Source organism: Aspergillus novofumigatus (genome assembly GCF_002847465.1).
Source record: "Aspergillus novofumigatus IBT 16806 chromosome Unknown P174scaffold_4, whole genome shotgun sequence".
Lineage (NCBI taxonomy): Eukaryota > Fungi > Ascomycota > Eurotiomycetes > Eurotiales > Aspergillaceae > Aspergillus > Aspergillus novofumigatus.
In genome coordinates this window covers 1,890,934-1,906,876 of record NW_020194277.1, presented here as the reverse complement: position 1 = coordinate 1,906,876, position 15,943 = coordinate 1,890,934, and the positions used below count along the sequence as shown (strand labels likewise).

Below are 15,943 nucleotides of genomic sequence, written 5' to 3'. Positions count from 1 at the left end.
TGATCATCGCACATGAGCCCGCGCGGGAGAGTCTTGTGATTCTCGTGTCCATTCGTCCTTTTTTTAAATTCCCTTGCATGGATATTTACATCATCTGCAATCGCTTATCCCACAAGCAACATTGCTCGTCATTTACAACTCGCCACGGTCTCCGCATCTTGACGATTCCCCAGCCGCTGCTCAGTGGTCTGTGATACTCTATCGCACCTCCTTGAATTTCGCAACAACGAAATCTCGACTTTGTCCAAGCAATTGACAGCGTCTCCGTCATATTCTTCCCCTTCCGACGGCTGACTTCATACTATACCGTTCACCATGGCGACCAATGGTCATTTCGCCGCGATTGGCGTCGACAATGACAAGACAGCGTACGAACATGGTGTGCAAGTAATAGACGAGAATAAAGAGTTCAAGTACGTATCTTCGTCATGCTCTGACCGACTCAAGCTGTTTTATTCAATGTCTACTTGACATGCTGAGAGGGCCAGTGGTGGAGTCAATCAGCTAACAGTCCGCACCTTACAGTCCCAATATTTCGAAGTATCTGAGCCTTGAAAATGTCACTCCTGCTGGTTTCAACTATCATCTCATTTCCGTCTTTGGTTCGCAGTCAACTGGCAAGTCCACGCTGCTGAACCATCTCTTCGGCACGCGCTTCTCGGTCATGTCCGATTCGGAGCGACGCCAGACAACCAAGGGTATCTGGATGTCGAAGAACAAGAATGAAGGAGAGGCCACCGTGGACTCAACCCTGCGCATGGCGGATAACATCCTCGTCATGGACGTTGAAGGTACGGATGGTCGTGAGAGAGGGGAAGACCAGGACTTTGAGCGCAAAAGTGCTCTGTTCGCCCTTGCTACGAGTGAGGTGCTTATCGTGAATATATGGGAACACCAGGTCGGTCTGTACCAGGGCGCGAATATGGGTCTGTTGAAGACGGTCTTCGAAGTCAATCTGCAACTGTTCCTGAAGGACAAGAAGTATGTGTTCTCCTCATAGGCCCAGTTGACCTGACCCGATCCTCCAAACCCATGCGACTATTACTGATTCCTTTGTTAATGCAGCACCACACACCGATCACTTCTCTTCTTTGTGATACGTGATTTTGTCGGCACAACGCCCCTCAAAAATCTACAGAAGACATTGATGGAGGACATGGCTCGCCTCTGGGAGTCTATTTCGAAGCCTCCTGGCCTTGAAAGCTCCAGTGTTCATGATTATTTCGATTTCCAATTCTATGGTCTGCCTCACAAAAGCTACCAACCCGAGCAATTTGTGGCCGAGACAAAGAAGCTTAGTTTGCGATTCCGCGATGGCCAAAGAGACCCCAGGATGGATGCGCGCAGAGGCGAGTTCTCTGAGGAAGGAGTCTTCCTTCCGGAATATCATCGGCGGATCCCCGCAGATGGGTTTTCGCGATATGCAGAGGGTATTTGGGACCAGATCGTGAATAACAAGGATCTCGACCTGCCTACGCAGCAGGAGCTACTTGCACAATTCCGCTGCGACGAGATCTTGAGAGAAGTGATGATAGCTTTTGATGAAGCCATTGTCCCATTTGAGGAGAAGCAGTCACAATCTGCGCGTCTTGGTGAGCCGGAGGTACTTGGCGGCTTGGGTGCTGCGATGCGATCATCACGGGCCAAAGCTGTCAAGAACTTCGAGACAGAAGCCAGCAGATATCATAAAGGTGTCTACCAGCGCAAGCGGGCAGAGCTTGAAAGCAAAGTCGATAGCCGTCTGAAAGCTCTTCTACAAGGTCAACTTAATGCCGCGCACAAGTCGGGTATTAACGAATTCAGTGAGGCAGTTTCCTCCGCTGTGAAGTCAGGTCAAAAACAGGGTACAGGTTACGACTTTGCTGAAATTGTCAATGAAGAGGTGAAGAAAGCCATAGCCAAGTTTGAAGATGTGGCGCGCTCAACTGTGGTGGAAGGCACCACTTGGAGTGACTATAAGCAAGAACTGGCCTTGTATGAAAAGGAACTAGCGGATGTTAGCGGAAGATTACGCAGAGAGGAGATGCGTCGTTTGGCTAATCGCGTCGAAAGATGGGTTCAGTCCCGTCTGGGAGAGTCTATCGGACTTGAGTTCAACGCTTTGGGATCTGGACGCGCAGGAGGAGGTGCCCCGGAGACAGGGGAGAAGCCTCTGGAGAAGGCTTTCTGGGATCGTGTGTGGAACGTTTTCGTGGAGACGGTGCTTGATGCCGAGCGTAGGTTCACAGACCGCGCCAGCAGCTTTGATGCCAGTTTGGAGGAAGTGGATGTCGGTCTCTGGAGGCTCCGAAGGAAGTCTTGGGGTGTCTTGCGCGCCAAGATCGATGAAGAGATGACAGAGGGCAATATTCTGCTGAAACTGCGTGAGAACTTTGAGGACAAATTCCGTTACGATGATGCTGGGGTACCCAGGATCTGGCGACCTACCGATGATATTGAAGGCATCTATACCCGCGCGCGCGAATCAACACTGACTTTGATCCCCTTCTTTCGCGCTTCCGCCTGGCAGAGACGTCGGCCCCGCCCCCTCTTGATCGCTGGATAGGCCACACTCCAAGCTCTGCCACTCCAGCAGATGAGGAAGATTTACCGCCCATCGGCGGTGTCGATGAGGAAGAGGGCAAGAGTCTGGATGAAGAGATGATGATTCTCAGCGAGTCTAAGCGTCAAGAGCTCACTGTCAGATTCAAGAAAGCTGCGGACGGAGTTTATGTTGAGGCTAAGCGAAGTGCCATTGGCGGCATGACTCAGGTGCCTCTGTACTTCTACGGTCTTCTCCTTGCTCTGGGTTGGAACGAGATTATCACAGGTAAGTATTCTATGGTGAAACTTCCAAACGAAATAAGTTGGGCTGATGGGTTGACAATCCTTTAGTGCTCCGTAATCCTGCCTATTTCTTCCTTCTGTTTGTCTGTGCCGTGGGGGCCTATGTCACTTATCAGCTGAACCTCTGGGGGCCGATAATTAAGATGACTGAAGCCGCTTCGAGCCAGGCGCTGGTGGAGGGCAAGAAGCGACTGCGCGAGTTTCTTGAGTCTTCGGATACCGGGCGGCAGGCCATTGCCATGTCGGCTGGCTCGGGGCGCTCTGGCGAGCAATACGAGCTGTCCGATCTAAGTAAGAAGGGCAAGGCAAGAACGACAGCCGATGAAGACATGGATGACCTTTGAAGGTGATATTCTGTATACTTAGGGTGTAACTGCCATTAGGGTGAGGTTTCTGTTCGAATACATAATTCTCCAGGGACATCCCGAGAGTCCGGTTAATGACACCTGTTTTCCTTCGTTGAACGTTCCATTCTCATGCATCTTCGAGTTATTATATCCTGTTCTTAAAGATCGGCATTTTCATTGACTGTGCGTATGACAAGCGGCATTTGTGGGGAATGATCGCATCTCCCGTCAAAACGGAGTTGCTCCGACAATGTACCAGGCTCACTACCCCGTGTTATTTCCTTGGCCTCATTCTGAAGACTCGGACTCCATCCAGCAAGACTCAGCCATCTTCTCTTTCAACAAGGTCTTGTCCGAACGAACAAAATCATCAGTATCAAGTAATTACGGTGCTTGCCTCACGGAAACCAATCCCGTACATCTATCTATACAATCGAAGTCGCTCTGAGCCCCGCCATCTTTTACGCGCCATGTCAGGAATCAGCGAACTACCCGAAAAATATGATGATCTTCCTGACAAGCGACGGTTCTGGCCCGCACCAGCAGGATCCGCAGACGAAGGATTGGGAATGCTCCGGCTCTTGACGCCGGAGGTTGTGGCCGACGCTGCGCGGACACAGATCCAGACGGGAGAGCGCGTTTGCTTGAACTGGGATTTAGAGAAGCTGGATCCTCCTGGTATGTGCTAGAGACTTCCCTCGCAGGACCATCGGCATGTACAGAGCCACGTCGTCTGTAGTTCGGTTCTGACGTCAGATCCTGTTTACTTACATATTTGCCAGGATTTGGCCGCAAACCGTTCGAACACAGGGTTCAATGGGTCGCTCCAGGTGCCGCTTTCGATGACGAGTATCATTTTAACCCGCAGCAATCCTCTCAATGGGACGGATTCAGGCATCACAACGCTCCTGCGCCAACCTCCGAAAATACGGACCGGAAGCTGTTCTACGGCGGCACCACCGCAGAGGAGATTCAGGACCCAAACAGCCATCGCATTGGGATTGGGTACTGGGCGAAGAAAGGCATCGCAGGCCGCGGCGTGCTCATCGATTACTTGTCCTGGGCGGAGAAGAAGGGGATTAGTGTTGACGCGCTGAGCCAGCATGTCGTATCATTAGATGATGTGCTGGCCATCGCGCGTGAATGCAAGATCGAATTCAAGAAGGGCGACATCTTCTTCCTTCGCGTTGGTCTAACCAGAACGTGGGATGCGATGGACGCACAGCAGAAGCAGGAGTATAGCCAGCAGTCCACGCCCAAGCATGCGGGGATCGAGCAGAGTGAGCGTGTGCTGCGCTTCGTGTGGGACAGTCACTTTGCGGCTGTGGCTTCGGACGCGGTCAGCTTCGAAGTGTATCCGCCTTTGAAACCTGAGTACGATCTACACCATCATCTGCTGGCTGGGTGGGGGATTCCGATTGGGGAGATGTTTGACTTGGAAGAATTGGCGGAGACATGTAAGAGGTTGGGCAGGTGGACTTTCTTCGTGTCGAGTAGTCCGCTGAACTGTGCTCGGGGTGTTTCGAGCCCCCTAATTGCATGGCAATTTTCTGATGCATTGCCTTTGGAGAAATTGAATATCTATTTTTACCTTAGACGTCCAATAATATTAACGATGTTCTGGAGCACCGTTCCACGGCTTATCTATCTAATCCCACGTGATTGTTATCAACACCTCGGCTCCCAACACTTCTGGTCGATTCAACAGTCACCGTCGCTTCTCGAGTTTCCGCAGATCCGTAAGACGTACTTTGCACTCATTTTAATACCTTGCATAATGATAGTCACTCCTTCGGCTCCGTCTCCCTGAAACGCGTACTCTAATCAATCTGGCATTGATTATAGCCCCTTGATCTTAATCGGCCATCCGCTTGTTGCAGTCATTACTTCATTCTAACCTAATACACCCTCGCCAGCTAATCTCCTTCGAAGATAATTTTATTTTGATTTATTCTACTTGGTTGCTTCATTAAGACCATCATGGCGAACGCGCTGTCATCTTTGCGCCTCGAAAGCGTGCGCGAGCTGCTCTCAGCCATCTCACCCCTAATCTCATGGAAGGCGCTAGCTCTGCTGCTAGCAATCATTAACTTGAAGAACATGCCGCTCATTTGGCACGTAAGTGCTCCAGATTACTCTTAGCCTTATTGGAGGGTCGGTCTGATTCAAGTAGGCCCGTATTTTATATCACTTCTGGGGAAACATCCGATGGCGTGTCCAGGATCCCTATTTCCCCAAGGGGACACCACTAGTCACTCACAGCGGGAAGCCGACGCATCCGGTATTCGTGTCGTACGGCATCTCATCCCGAGCTCCAATCCTGGAAACGGATTACAACCAGCACAAGTCCAACAGCACGTACTTCTCCGACCTGGACGTGGCCCGCACGGCCCTGGTCACCCGTCTATACAGCCCCGGAGCTTCAATCGTGAGCAAGGAACTCGACGCGGAGCTCCTCAAAGCCAGCCAGCGGGACGGCGCGAAGCCACCCAAGCGCAAGGGCATTTATGTGGCCCTGGGCTCGGTCTACTGCAGCTTCAAGCGGGAGATCAAGCCCTTTGAGTTGTACGAGATGGAGACCAAGGTTATCGCCTGGGACCAGAAGTGGATGTACGTTATGACGTTCTTTTTCCGACCCGCGAGCCGGAAAGGCGGCGAGAAGACGCTCTTTGCGACTGCGCTGAGCAAGTATGTCGTCAAGAAGGGTCGGCTGACCGTGCCGCCGGAGAGAGTCCTGCGGGCCAGTGGCTTCCTGCCTCCGCGGCCGGAGGGGTCTGCCGCACCTGAGGTGACTGCCTCGAATGAGGCATCGGGCGTGGGGACACCGGTCAATGGAGAGGGTCTCACGGCTAGTGCTTCGGGTGTAGACGGGTCTTTAGTGCGGGAAGTGCTGAAGTTACGGGAGGAGGACATGCCGGAACCGAAGTCGCTGGAGGCGGAAAAGAAGAGCAACTCTGCGTCGTGGGACTCGAACGAGTGGACATGGGAGCGGATTGAGCAGGAACGGCTGCGTGGGTTGAAAGTCATAGAAGGATATTCAACGATGGATGCTAGGCTGTACGAAGAGTGGCAGCGTTAGCAGTCGTATGAGCTAATGGGGGCGGTGATTTTGTTCTTTTTTTTCTGGCTTACTAGATATTAATTCATGTTATATAGGCTGGACTTGGCGCTAACGAGAATTAGATATTACGTTAGCTTATAGACGGCAACTCGCAGATACTATACAACCATATGTGCGATCAGGCCCAGTTGCCTGACATCTCAAGAGTTATAGATGAGATCCGAATCCAGAGCTAAGATCACACTTCATAATGAAGATATCGTGCTTCAATCGCCAGATAAAACTCACTTGCAAGACTCAACGACAAGGCAGAATGATCCATTTCATCGGGTGCCGATCCCTCCTCTAATGACAGTACTTCGCCCGCATGTTCTGACCATCTAGAGACCACCCGTTAATAATCCATTGAGGACCTCTTCACTGGATCATACGTACAGGCGTTATCCTTCTTACAACGCTGCGCATTCAACCAATTTTGCACTGTAGTCTGGTAACTCGGAGTGTGACAGACATAATTGAGATTGCTGTATTTGCACTGTATCGAGTCATGCTCTCTACACATCTTCAATCAGTATGACTGTTTTGTGGGGAATATGTCTAGAACATACCAGACAGGGTGGTATGCTTTCGCTTTGGCCAGCGACGAGCGTTACCAGCACGGCAAGCGGAAGAGCAATTGAGAGCTTCATATTTAGTTCAGCTGAGGTATATCGGGGAGGGAGGACTTGATTGAAAGTAGGAGGATAACCCAGGGGTTCATATGACTTCTCTGTCTTGCGCTGGCTATCGAATTTATAGTAGCGTCTTGATCCTGATCCTTAATATCTCGTTGAAGTAGTTCAACCAAACTCCTCTGATTAGGGTAAGCACGCTCAGGGGTGCATATCCGCGCACATGGGCCTCAACAATTCCTTCAGAAGTTTAATGTAACTTTTACTATTGATCTAACTATGGAATCCTTCTAGTAGGTGTGTAGATGTACTTGCGTTTTGTTGATATCGCGTGACATGGGTCCGGTATGTCTTCAAGAAAGGAGGCCTGTTCTGGGTAGCTACTATACACAACCTCACGACAATGATAACTCCCAATCATCAGCCCAGAACATGATTATATGCAACCGACACTCTATCATGACACTGCATGAAATCGTCTTCAGCGTATGCGCACCGCTAGGAGTCTTACAGCCATGTCTTAGTCTATAAATCTATAAGCAGAAATCTATGTCTCAGTCTACTAATCCGTAAGGATTAGATGCCTTAGTTTAGATGTCCTAGCCTACAGATGCCTGAGGACCACCCTCAGGGATAATATTGTATCTTGCTGATCTCCCGAATCGATTGTATTAGAAGTAAGGACCGAATTCATCATTCCCCTTATATGTCCTGGCCTTTATCCGTTCCTAAAAAGGAAGAAGAACCATAGAAAGCTCCTAGGCATTTACTAAAGTTTATAGAAATAGTTACTTCAGGGTGATCCCATTGGATGTATATTCTATCGTACTTTACCCAGTAGCTGGATCGACAGCTCTATCCTTCCATTGGACAGCCTTATCACGATGGCCAGACCTATTGAATTGGAGAAGTGGCTTGCGCGAATGATTGGTGACACCACTAGGCTAGAGACATGAGATCGATGGTTTATTGAGAATGCAGAAACGTGTTTTGGCCAGAACTCTGGGAATTTAATCCTTCGACTTCCTTTTCGAGATAAGGGATCGACTAGCTGGTAGGTTTGAGCTCACCTCAACGGAGCTCTGCTCTTAGCAATTGCCTCACACCGGTGGAGGTTTATGGTACCTGAGCCTGCTTGGTAACGGCAGAGAGCAGCTGCTGGTTGAGTGTAGTTCAGTTTGCATATTCGAGCGACGCGTGGAACCTGCTGTAAGAATGCACGAGCCATGCGTTCTGGAAGAAGCTGTGAGACCTGACAGGTCCTACACCTTATGATACAGAGATCCGGAACAATTTGTATGTCCTTGGGTAGAGTTTTTTTGAACAATATTGTAAACACTCAAAATTTCTATCACCCATCATCTTATCCTCATCGCTAAAAACCTCTTCTCCAACCAGTCGGTCAGGCCGGCCGGATTGATGAAAAGGGTCGCGTCTATTGGGGTAGTGTGAGCCCAATGACACTGTGTGGCAAAGCATGCGCAAGCACAGAGGCCTCGCCACGGGGTCCAAAAATGAGATTAATCAAAGTTGTGTTCCTTAGAACACTTTCAGAGATTAAACTGAAAAGAACAGATACTACACTTGATCTAAGCCAAAAGGCAAAGAGAGCTGGAAAAGAAAAGAAAAAAAAGTCTAAAGAGACGGGGGTGGAAGGAGTATTTATATTGAAGGCGTGGTGGCCCGTGCAACGCTAGCAGCCGTGGCTCGCTTATTCTTGCGTGCCTCGGGTTGATTGGTAGATATTGTTTGCCTCAAGGTACTCCTTGTTTTGATTTACTATTGGCTGTTTGACAGTCTCTAGGTACCTGGGTCTATCCTCTATATGCTTCACCCTTGGGTAGATCGACATAGCCGTACAGGTTCATGATAGCCGCGTCCTGCTGCATCTTCTGGCTCCATTCAGCTAGGTGCTTCATGAACATTTCCACGTTCTTCTCATCGCTCAAGTCGATCGGCTGCTCATCCTTGCCCACTTGCTTCATTTGTGTACCCGCCGCAACGCTGGTGACTCCGAAATCCTGCTGGTCAATCTTTGGGTTGGTGGCTGCGGTCACTTTTCCATCCAGGATGTCGCGTGGCAAACGAATTTCCTGGCACGCAGGTCGCGCGAGTCCAACCCCGTCCACTGTCTCCAAAGCGCCTACCATACCGGACGCCGTACGCAAGCCACCGGTCACGTAGCTCTTCGTCTTGCTCAGAACTGGCGTAATTAGGGACGCGAAATCCAAAAAGAACGACTCCCGCTGCTTCGTAGACTCCCTCTTGTGGCTGAACGCAAGAGACTCATACGTGCCTCCTGACAACTCAACAAAATCAAACTCATTCTTCTTCAAAATCTGGGACAGCTCACGCGCTTCTTCCGCGGTGATACCTCCAGCCTGAAACTCAACCGAGTTGATCTTGATGCCCAAGATGAAACCAGTCGACGCTGGTAGCTCCTTCCGAATAGACTGCGCGATCTCCACAATCAGCCGCGCGCGGTTCTCCAGACTCCCGCCATACTCATCGGTGCGGCGATTCGTCGTCTGCGACAGGAACTGTGCGAGGAGATACCCATGCGCGCCGTGCAGCTGGATACCATCATAGCCAGCCTTGTGCAGGTACACGGCGGCATGCGTCCACTGCCGAATGAAGTCCTGGATCTCGTCCTTGGACGCAGCGTGCGGCTTCGCGAACCGCATCCCCATGATCTCCTTGTCGAGTTGAACATCGCTGGCGGAGACAGGGTTGGCCTGCAGTCTTTCCTCTGTTTACCGGCCCGGATGACTGACCTGGCCGATGACCAGGCTGCCGTGTTTCTTGGCTTGCGAGGCCAGCTCGCGGAAGGCGTCGAAGCGTTCCCCGTGGAAGGGATTTTCCAGGTCGATGATGGGGTTGCCGGGGGCTTCCAGCTGGTCGTAAGCGAGCATGATGTTACCAGTAGAGATGAGTCCGTAACCGCCTTCACCCCATCGCTTGTAGAGGTTGATCAACTCCCGGCTGGGGATACCGCGTGTCTTGAGATCGGTGGGTGACCAGGAGGACATCCGCTCGGTCATGGCGGCTTTGTAGAACCGGTTGGGTGCCGTGCGTTTGCTAATTGTGAATTGTAATGGCTTGCCCAGCGGGGCGACATCGACAGGAGCTGAGTGGTATCTAGAAGCCATCTTGGTCTATCCGCAGTAGAGGACGTAGGATTATAGGGGCGAGAGGTTGACCAAGTGTGGTAGTGTATTTTGCAATATTTACACCGAGGGGATTACCCTACATTGGTCCATACTATATATACAATGGCAATCACAGACAATGCTGTACTGCTCGAAATTCTACTTCAGAAATTGGCTCGGGATTTGCATCCTTTCGCCGTTGATGCCAGGGCCTGCTTGTGCTTCAACAACATCAACATGACATCATAGCCTCTACAGGAGCCAAGATGCAAAATTGTCTCCAGAACTTCCCTTGATACACGTATCTCTTATCAGTAATTACAATCAAACAAAACTTGTAATTGTCTTGGCATTTCAGCATATAGCTTGTTGGACAACGATGCGGACGGGGGCTTGAAGTACAGAGTATCCGGGTACCTACACGCAATGGGCGATAGTGGCGAGAAGCCTAGGTTTGCCGTCCACTGACCTCCCTTCAACTCCTGATTCATTCGGTAGTGTAAATGTATCCTCGTATCAGGGGGTCGTAACTAGTGTTAACTAGGGAAAACCGCTGATCATAGCAGATACAAGTCCTTGTCGACTCGTCGTCGCCTGGACCTTTTCATTATCAGTTCCGCTTTGCGCTCAGCCCACATTTCAATCTGGAGCTCGTCAGCAGTCTGTACGCTCAGAGTGGGACAACAGATTCCCACGTTGGTGAACTTGGACAACAGCCATGCAATGACCGTCAAGAGTAACAATACCCCGCCAACGAGCGGGTACCATCTCCAGGACGGATCGTCTTTCAGTAGATCCACGTTCATTCCGAACAGGGTCTGCGAGGATTAGACAGCTACAGCGGAGCAATGTCTGAAAACTTACGGATGCGAACGTAAGAGGGAGAAAGACGAACTATCATCAGTCAATGAATAGAACACAGGAGGGCCGGTTGCTTGGCCACACGTACAGTAATCCAGCTGATCCGCTTCAGACTCGTTGCCAAGCTGGTCGACCGATGCGCTTCGTTGATAGAGACCCAGGCGAACTCCTACCCAGACCAAACCGTTAGTTCTGAAGCTGGACGTGATAGGGCTGATATAAACTTGCTATCTGTAATAGATCTCGCATGGTCTGTTCTAGTTTATCCACTTGGTTTTGGATGTCTCGCTCCACGGCGTCGATGGTCTGGTGCATTTGTTCACTGAACCGACGAGTTTCGCTGTAGCGTTGATATTGTGAGACAAAGTGACGCGCCTGGCTGAGCTGTTCCTCCAGCGTTCCCTGAAGTCGGGTCCACTGCTGCATATTCTCGGCAACTGCGTCGATCAAGAGGTCATCTTTGCCTCGAGCGGTCAGTTGATGGGAGCGCTAGCTTGTCAGCGTCGTTTCTTGAGAGTGCACGGCTCATCGAATGAAGAACACGAATATACATACAAGGCGACTCAGAACACTTCTGGCGTCTCGACAGAAATGCATCCAGTCTTCTCTCCACGTCTGCATGAATAGCTGAATGAACTCCAAGTCATTCTTGGGAACCCAGCCGAACGGCAGATTGCTGAAGTAATGTATGGCTTTCGGAGGGACTTCCAGGACAGCCCATTCAATTGTTCGGAAGGTACCATTCTCATAGCTGCGGAAGTTCCCGTCGTTGTGACCGCCAGGAAATGTATGAGACATTGTCAGATTCATTTGAATGGACAAGGTAAATGTCCTGCAGGGGCTTTTGTTCCCCAGAGAGAACCTCAGCTCGTTTGGCGAATGGCCTATCTGCAGGTAAGTTTTCCACAGTTGATTCTCCCGGAAGAGCCTGTCTGGTCAGAACAGCGAACGAAAGAGGTCCAAGGGATCAAACGTACATCAGATGGGTTTCGTCTGCCGTCTTCGGCATATTTCTGATATGCGTCTCCAATGCGCCTTGAATAAGCCACTGCGCTGTCTTGATTCCATTACGGACAACGGCAATGTCGACAGCCAATGCAGTGACCTCCCTGCTGCGCTGTCCGAGATCGCTGTCATCATCGTTTTCTTGTTCTTTAATCCTGAGTATTCTTTCACGTTGATCCAATAATGCCGCCACTGCCGCACGGTCGCCCTCCCCTATGGCCATCTTCATCAAAGGGATTGCATTGTGGCCGTGTCCCGTGCGCATATCGTTCAGGAAAACCAAGTCTGCTGACGACTTGACGGTGCTGCAAGGACCGAACCAGTCCACGTTCTCAAGGCCTTGAATACTGGCTTGGTGCTCTAGGAGGACTGCTACCGTTGCGCGATCGGCCTGCTGCAGCGCTATCCTCATGAGAGGAATAGTGTTGTATTCGTCTTCCTTTTCTAGGCTCGGCTTGTATCTCTCAAGAAAGGGCTTGAGCAGACGAGAACGACCTTCTTGGATCATAATGCGCAGGGAGACAATGTCCCTTTTTAAGATTGTCCCCGCCTTAACCCCAGAGATCAGCATGTCTGCAATATCGTAGTGGTTCCATTCTAGCGCATAGATCAAGGGTGTCTTCCTATATCGGTCGATGGAGTTAGGGTCAGCCCAGATGGTCTGCAACAGATGCTTAACAAGTTCTTGATCGCCTTTCTCGCAGGCCCAGGAGAGGAACGTTCTCCGAGCTTTCGTCATAGGCTCGACGCCATGCTTGGGCCCCAATAAAGTGAGCCATTGTTGAAGATAGTCCTCTTGCCCGGACTGAAGCTGCTGCTCCATCGCGGTTCGCTTGACTGCGTTACTGATAAACCACCATAAGGGTAACTGTCCCTCTCTATCGTGAATGTCCACGCTGGCGCCATGATTCACCAGAATGGTTGCTGTCTCCAGATGCCAATTCTCCGCAGCCCACGATAGTGGCGTCCGACCTCGTGCATCTTTATAATCCGCGTCAGCTTTACCTTTGGTTAATAAGACCTCGACCACATGATCATAACCTCGCTCCGCCGCCCTCGACAATGGCGTGCGGCCTCGCGAGTCTGGCAAGTCCGACTCGACATTTTCCTGCAGTAGCAAATCGACCATGCGGTAGTCGCCCCCTTTGACAGCCCAATGAAGCGGGGTTTCACCATGGTGATCCGCAAGATCAGGGTTAGCCCCTCGGTCGAGGAGGCATTGCAACACAAGGCTGCGATTGTTGTATGCCTTCGGTGATTGGGTCAAATCGTACGAAGCCGCCCAGGAGAAGGCGGTTCGGCCCGTACTGTCTCTGATGTCGGGGGATGCGCCATGAAGAAGCGATCTAAGCTGGATAACGTCCCCGTGTTGAGCAGCGTGCATTAACTGGTGGATCTCCTCATCATTAAGGGCGAGATGTGATGTCGCTACCACCATTATTTCTCATATTTGCTCGACTGAGTCCTGTGAGAACATAAGGATTTGGTGAATTAAGTTCCTTAGCTCCCATCTGTTTTCTTTGACAGAAATGGGGGCTGAAGGGTCTTGCTCAGCCTCCATATTTAACAGCGTGGCTTATTGGCTACACAGACGGCACTTATGCACGAGTTTTACTGCTAATTTAGACTCTTGGCTGCTCTGTCTGCAAGTGATTCTGAAGCTGCAGCGCTTCGGATTGCAGACAATGGCTCCATAAATCTGCAAGGAGTCCAAGCTCCGTTTTCCATAATGAAACCATCAAGTAGGGAGCGATATGGAGCATGGTTGGGTTGTGTTTGCGATGGGGTTGTAGGATGTACGGAGTAGGCAGGCATCGAGGAAATCAGAGTCTCGTGACTTTATAAACAAGCTGCTGGAGTTTGAAGTGTCGAATTGAGTAACCACTCTGCAGCGTATATCATTGCTCGAATTAGCTAAATGCAGCGTGTGCTCTGATGATAATACACCTATGTTCCGTTAATAAGATCTCTACTTCCGGTGAGTCTACGGCTCCACTAGCGATTACAGTAGTAGTATAGTGTCGCGAATACGTGCTATGTTTGAGATCGCAGTTCCTGTAAAGGATGACATGAACAATGCCAGTAAGGTGATGTGACCTGGAAGCGAATGCATCCCTTGAAGGGCCTCCCCAAGTGGTAACGTCGTCCGCAGTGTCATAAAGTATCAGTGCTACAACAGCCAGATGCATGGGAAGACAAGGAGCAGCAGTCGATGCTCGGGGGTATGGATGCCCCTGGATCGCTTGTCCATTCATAACATGAACCAGTCTCCCAAAAATCCGCATCTGAGAAAGCTATACCTGAGAGGTTGCTAAAACCCAGAAAAGCCTGGATCTACTTAGCCACTATTCTTCCCGGTAGTACAAGTTGTACAACAATATGGCAGATCAATAGATATAGCATCACTCGCAAGTCCATGTTCAAGCTTGCACCTATCTTTGAGCCAACGATGGCCGTGGACGTTATCTCACGAGGAAGATGGTGCCCGCCTGTGGCCGATTCGGTAATATATTATTGCTTATCATGGACAGTTTGCCTCCGCATCAGCACACGCTGTCTCTTTATACCATTCTACTCGGTTGTTTAATCTTCCTCGTTGTGATATCATCTGCCACATCAGTACCTAACAGTCGCACATGAGGTCTGTCCGACTGCACGTGGCTCTTGTTATCGCAACCGCTCTTTGGAAAGATAGGAATAATGTGGGCAAGGACGGTCTTATTCTATGTAGGAGTGGGGAGATAAGACCCACATTCCCACAAGCATATTGCATAGTCTCGTGGCGTCGGGCTTGTCCGAGGTTGCGAGGACAGTCAGGAAGACAAGGAATCTCTCTGCTGGAGGTGGACAAGCGCAAGCTCCACTGCCGAGACGGCCAGATGGCTTGGAAAAGGCTTCGCGTTGCTACCGACGTAGCTCCGCCTGGGCCTCCTGAAGCCGGCAAACCTTATTATTGGCCGCTTTTACTTAGCGTTATCAGTGCGAACTGTGGTGTGATATCGCGTGATTTGCGTCAAGCTGCCAACTTCGGATTTCGTGTCAAACTCTGTATTGGTTGCCATTTGCAACCCCGTTATTAACATTGAATGTATCATTCAGCCGCGTTCACTTGTCCTTGGTGGTACAGATGGCCCCGTTTATAAGCGGACCAGTCAGAAAGACCTGAACAGGCCATTATCTTGAAGGTTTGACTACGATGTAACCTCACCAAAACAACGTGTTACGACATGTTCGCTGGCCTAATGACCCCTGGAGGAGGTGCCACAGTATCGCATTCCTTTCGACGTGTAGATGGAAAAGTCTCAGGAGAGCTTCGCTATTCCGCATCCGCCTGGATCTTCATGCAATCACTCAGCTCTTCCCAGCCTATATCGAAAGACATGCGGCGCGGAGCAAATCGCCGAACTGGGATTTGGAGGGTAATATACTGTGTACGAGCGATGGGAACGAGTAATGTCCCTGTGTCGAGTGTCGAGGTCAGATCGGCGAAAACTGAGGGCTTGTGCGGGGAAAGAATTAGCCACTGTACCTTTGCATGTTTCCCCCTTTGTCTGCGACGAAGACGTACCAGCCTCAACGAGGAAGTTTATCACCTGGACGTCCGAGTCCAAGGCTAAGCTTGGTACTCTTGCCGGATGCCAAGGGTAATGGCGTTTGCCATTCTGTGACTCCACCTATTCGCGGTCTGCGTCAATGCAGTGATTGGTTGGAGGGACTAACAAGGAACGATGACCCTTCTTATCACTCAATATTCATTTTACCTGTCCTCGCAATCCAATTGAGTTTCGTGGGGTCGTCCAGGGTCGCGATGCGTATCCAATAGTCAGCCTCTTTCGTGTTGGAAGTGCGGACAGAAGACCACGAGGGGCCAATAACTTACAAAACATGTGCCACCACTGCCATGAGTTTCAAGGATCACTTTTAGACTGCACTCATCTAGATTGGCGCTAGAAACTCATCCACATGAGCAGCAGGGGGCGGATATCAATTCGTAGTCTCACAAACTTTGTGATACGAAGTAGC

At 50.5% G+C, this 15,943-nt stretch overlaps 5 protein-coding genes across 5 annotated transcripts; 3 read left to right on the top strand and 2 right to left on the bottom strand.

Moving 5' to 3' along the window:
- Window positions 1-315: 315 nt before the first annotated feature.
- On the top strand, window positions 316-3,170 carry sey1 (dynamin-like GTPase SEY1; the record flags this gene model as incomplete). The annotated part of the gene is made up of 5 exons (XM_024825679.1): window positions 316-413; window positions 526-981; window positions 1,066-2,513; window positions 2,546-2,809; window positions 2,875-3,170. 5 exons carry the CDS (start codon window positions 316-318, stop codon window positions 3,168-3,170), a joined length of 2,562 nt encoding a protein of 853 aa, XP_024682744.1.
- A 473-nt stretch (window positions 3,171-3,643) lies between these two features.
- P174DRAFT_420706 (uncharacterized protein) lies at window positions 3,644-4,916 on the top strand (the record flags this gene model as incomplete). Its single annotated transcript, XM_024824888.1, has 3 exons — window positions 3,644-3,851; window positions 3,956-4,630; window positions 4,882-4,916. 3 exons carry the CDS (start codon window positions 3,644-3,646, stop codon window positions 4,914-4,916), a joined length of 918 nt encoding a protein of 305 aa, XP_024682743.1.
- On the top strand, window positions 4,904-6,501 carry P174DRAFT_406551 (acyl-CoA thioesterase). The gene is made up of 2 exons (XM_024824109.1): window positions 4,904-5,291; window positions 5,347-6,501. The coding sequence occupies exons 1-2, from the start codon at window positions 5,154-5,156 to the stop codon at window positions 6,250-6,252; spliced, it is 1,044 nt and encodes a 347-aa protein (XP_024682742.1). The 5' UTR covers window positions 4,904-5,153; the 3' UTR covers window positions 6,253-6,501.
- Window positions 6,502-8,719: 2,218 nt separating this feature from the next.
- Window positions 8,720-10,054, bottom strand: P174DRAFT_460247 (NADH:flavin oxidoreductase/NADH oxidase family protein; the record flags this gene model as incomplete). Its single annotated transcript, XM_024829864.1, has 2 exons — window positions 8,720-9,652; window positions 9,680-10,054. The coding sequence occupies 2 exons, from the start codon at window positions 10,052-10,054 to the stop codon at window positions 8,720-8,722; spliced, it is 1,308 nt and encodes a 435-aa protein (XP_024682741.1).
- A 305-nt stretch (window positions 10,055-10,359) lies between these two features.
- Window positions 10,360-12,842, bottom strand: P174DRAFT_503927 (ankyrin repeat domain-containing protein). Its single transcript, XM_024831184.1, has 6 exons — window positions 11,893-12,842; window positions 11,471-11,843; window positions 11,120-11,404; window positions 11,004-11,084; window positions 10,750-10,948; window positions 10,360-10,698 (listed from the first exon to the last, which is right to left on the bottom strand). Exons 1-6 carry the CDS (start codon window positions 12,741-12,743, stop codon window positions 10,694-10,696), a joined length of 1,794 nt encoding a protein of 597 aa, XP_024682740.1. The 5' UTR covers window positions 12,744-12,842; the 3' UTR covers window positions 10,360-10,693.
- Between the last annotated feature and the right edge of the window lie 3,101 nt (window positions 12,843-15,943).

Coding starts and splice junctions, on each gene's coding strand:
- P174DRAFT_503927 (XM_024831184.1), bottom strand. CDS start 12,743: ATGGAGCAGCAGCTTCAGTCCGGGCAAGAGGACTATCTTCAACAATGG. Junction 11,405..11,470: donor GAAGTGTTCTGAGTCGCCTT/GTATGTATATTC, acceptor CTGACAAGCTAG/CGCTCCCATCAACTGACCGC. Junction 11,085..11,119: donor GTTTATATCAGCCCTATCAC/GTCCAGCTTCAG, acceptor TGGTCTGGGTAG/GAGTTCGCCTGGGTCTCTAT.
- P174DRAFT_406551 (XM_024824109.1), top strand. CDS start 5,154: ATGGCGAACGCGCTGTCATCTTTGCGCCTCGAAAGCGTGCGCGAGCTG. Junction 5,292..5,346: donor ACATGCCGCTCATTTGGCAC/GTAAGTGCTCCA, acceptor TGATTCAAGTAG/GCCCGTATTTTATATCACTT.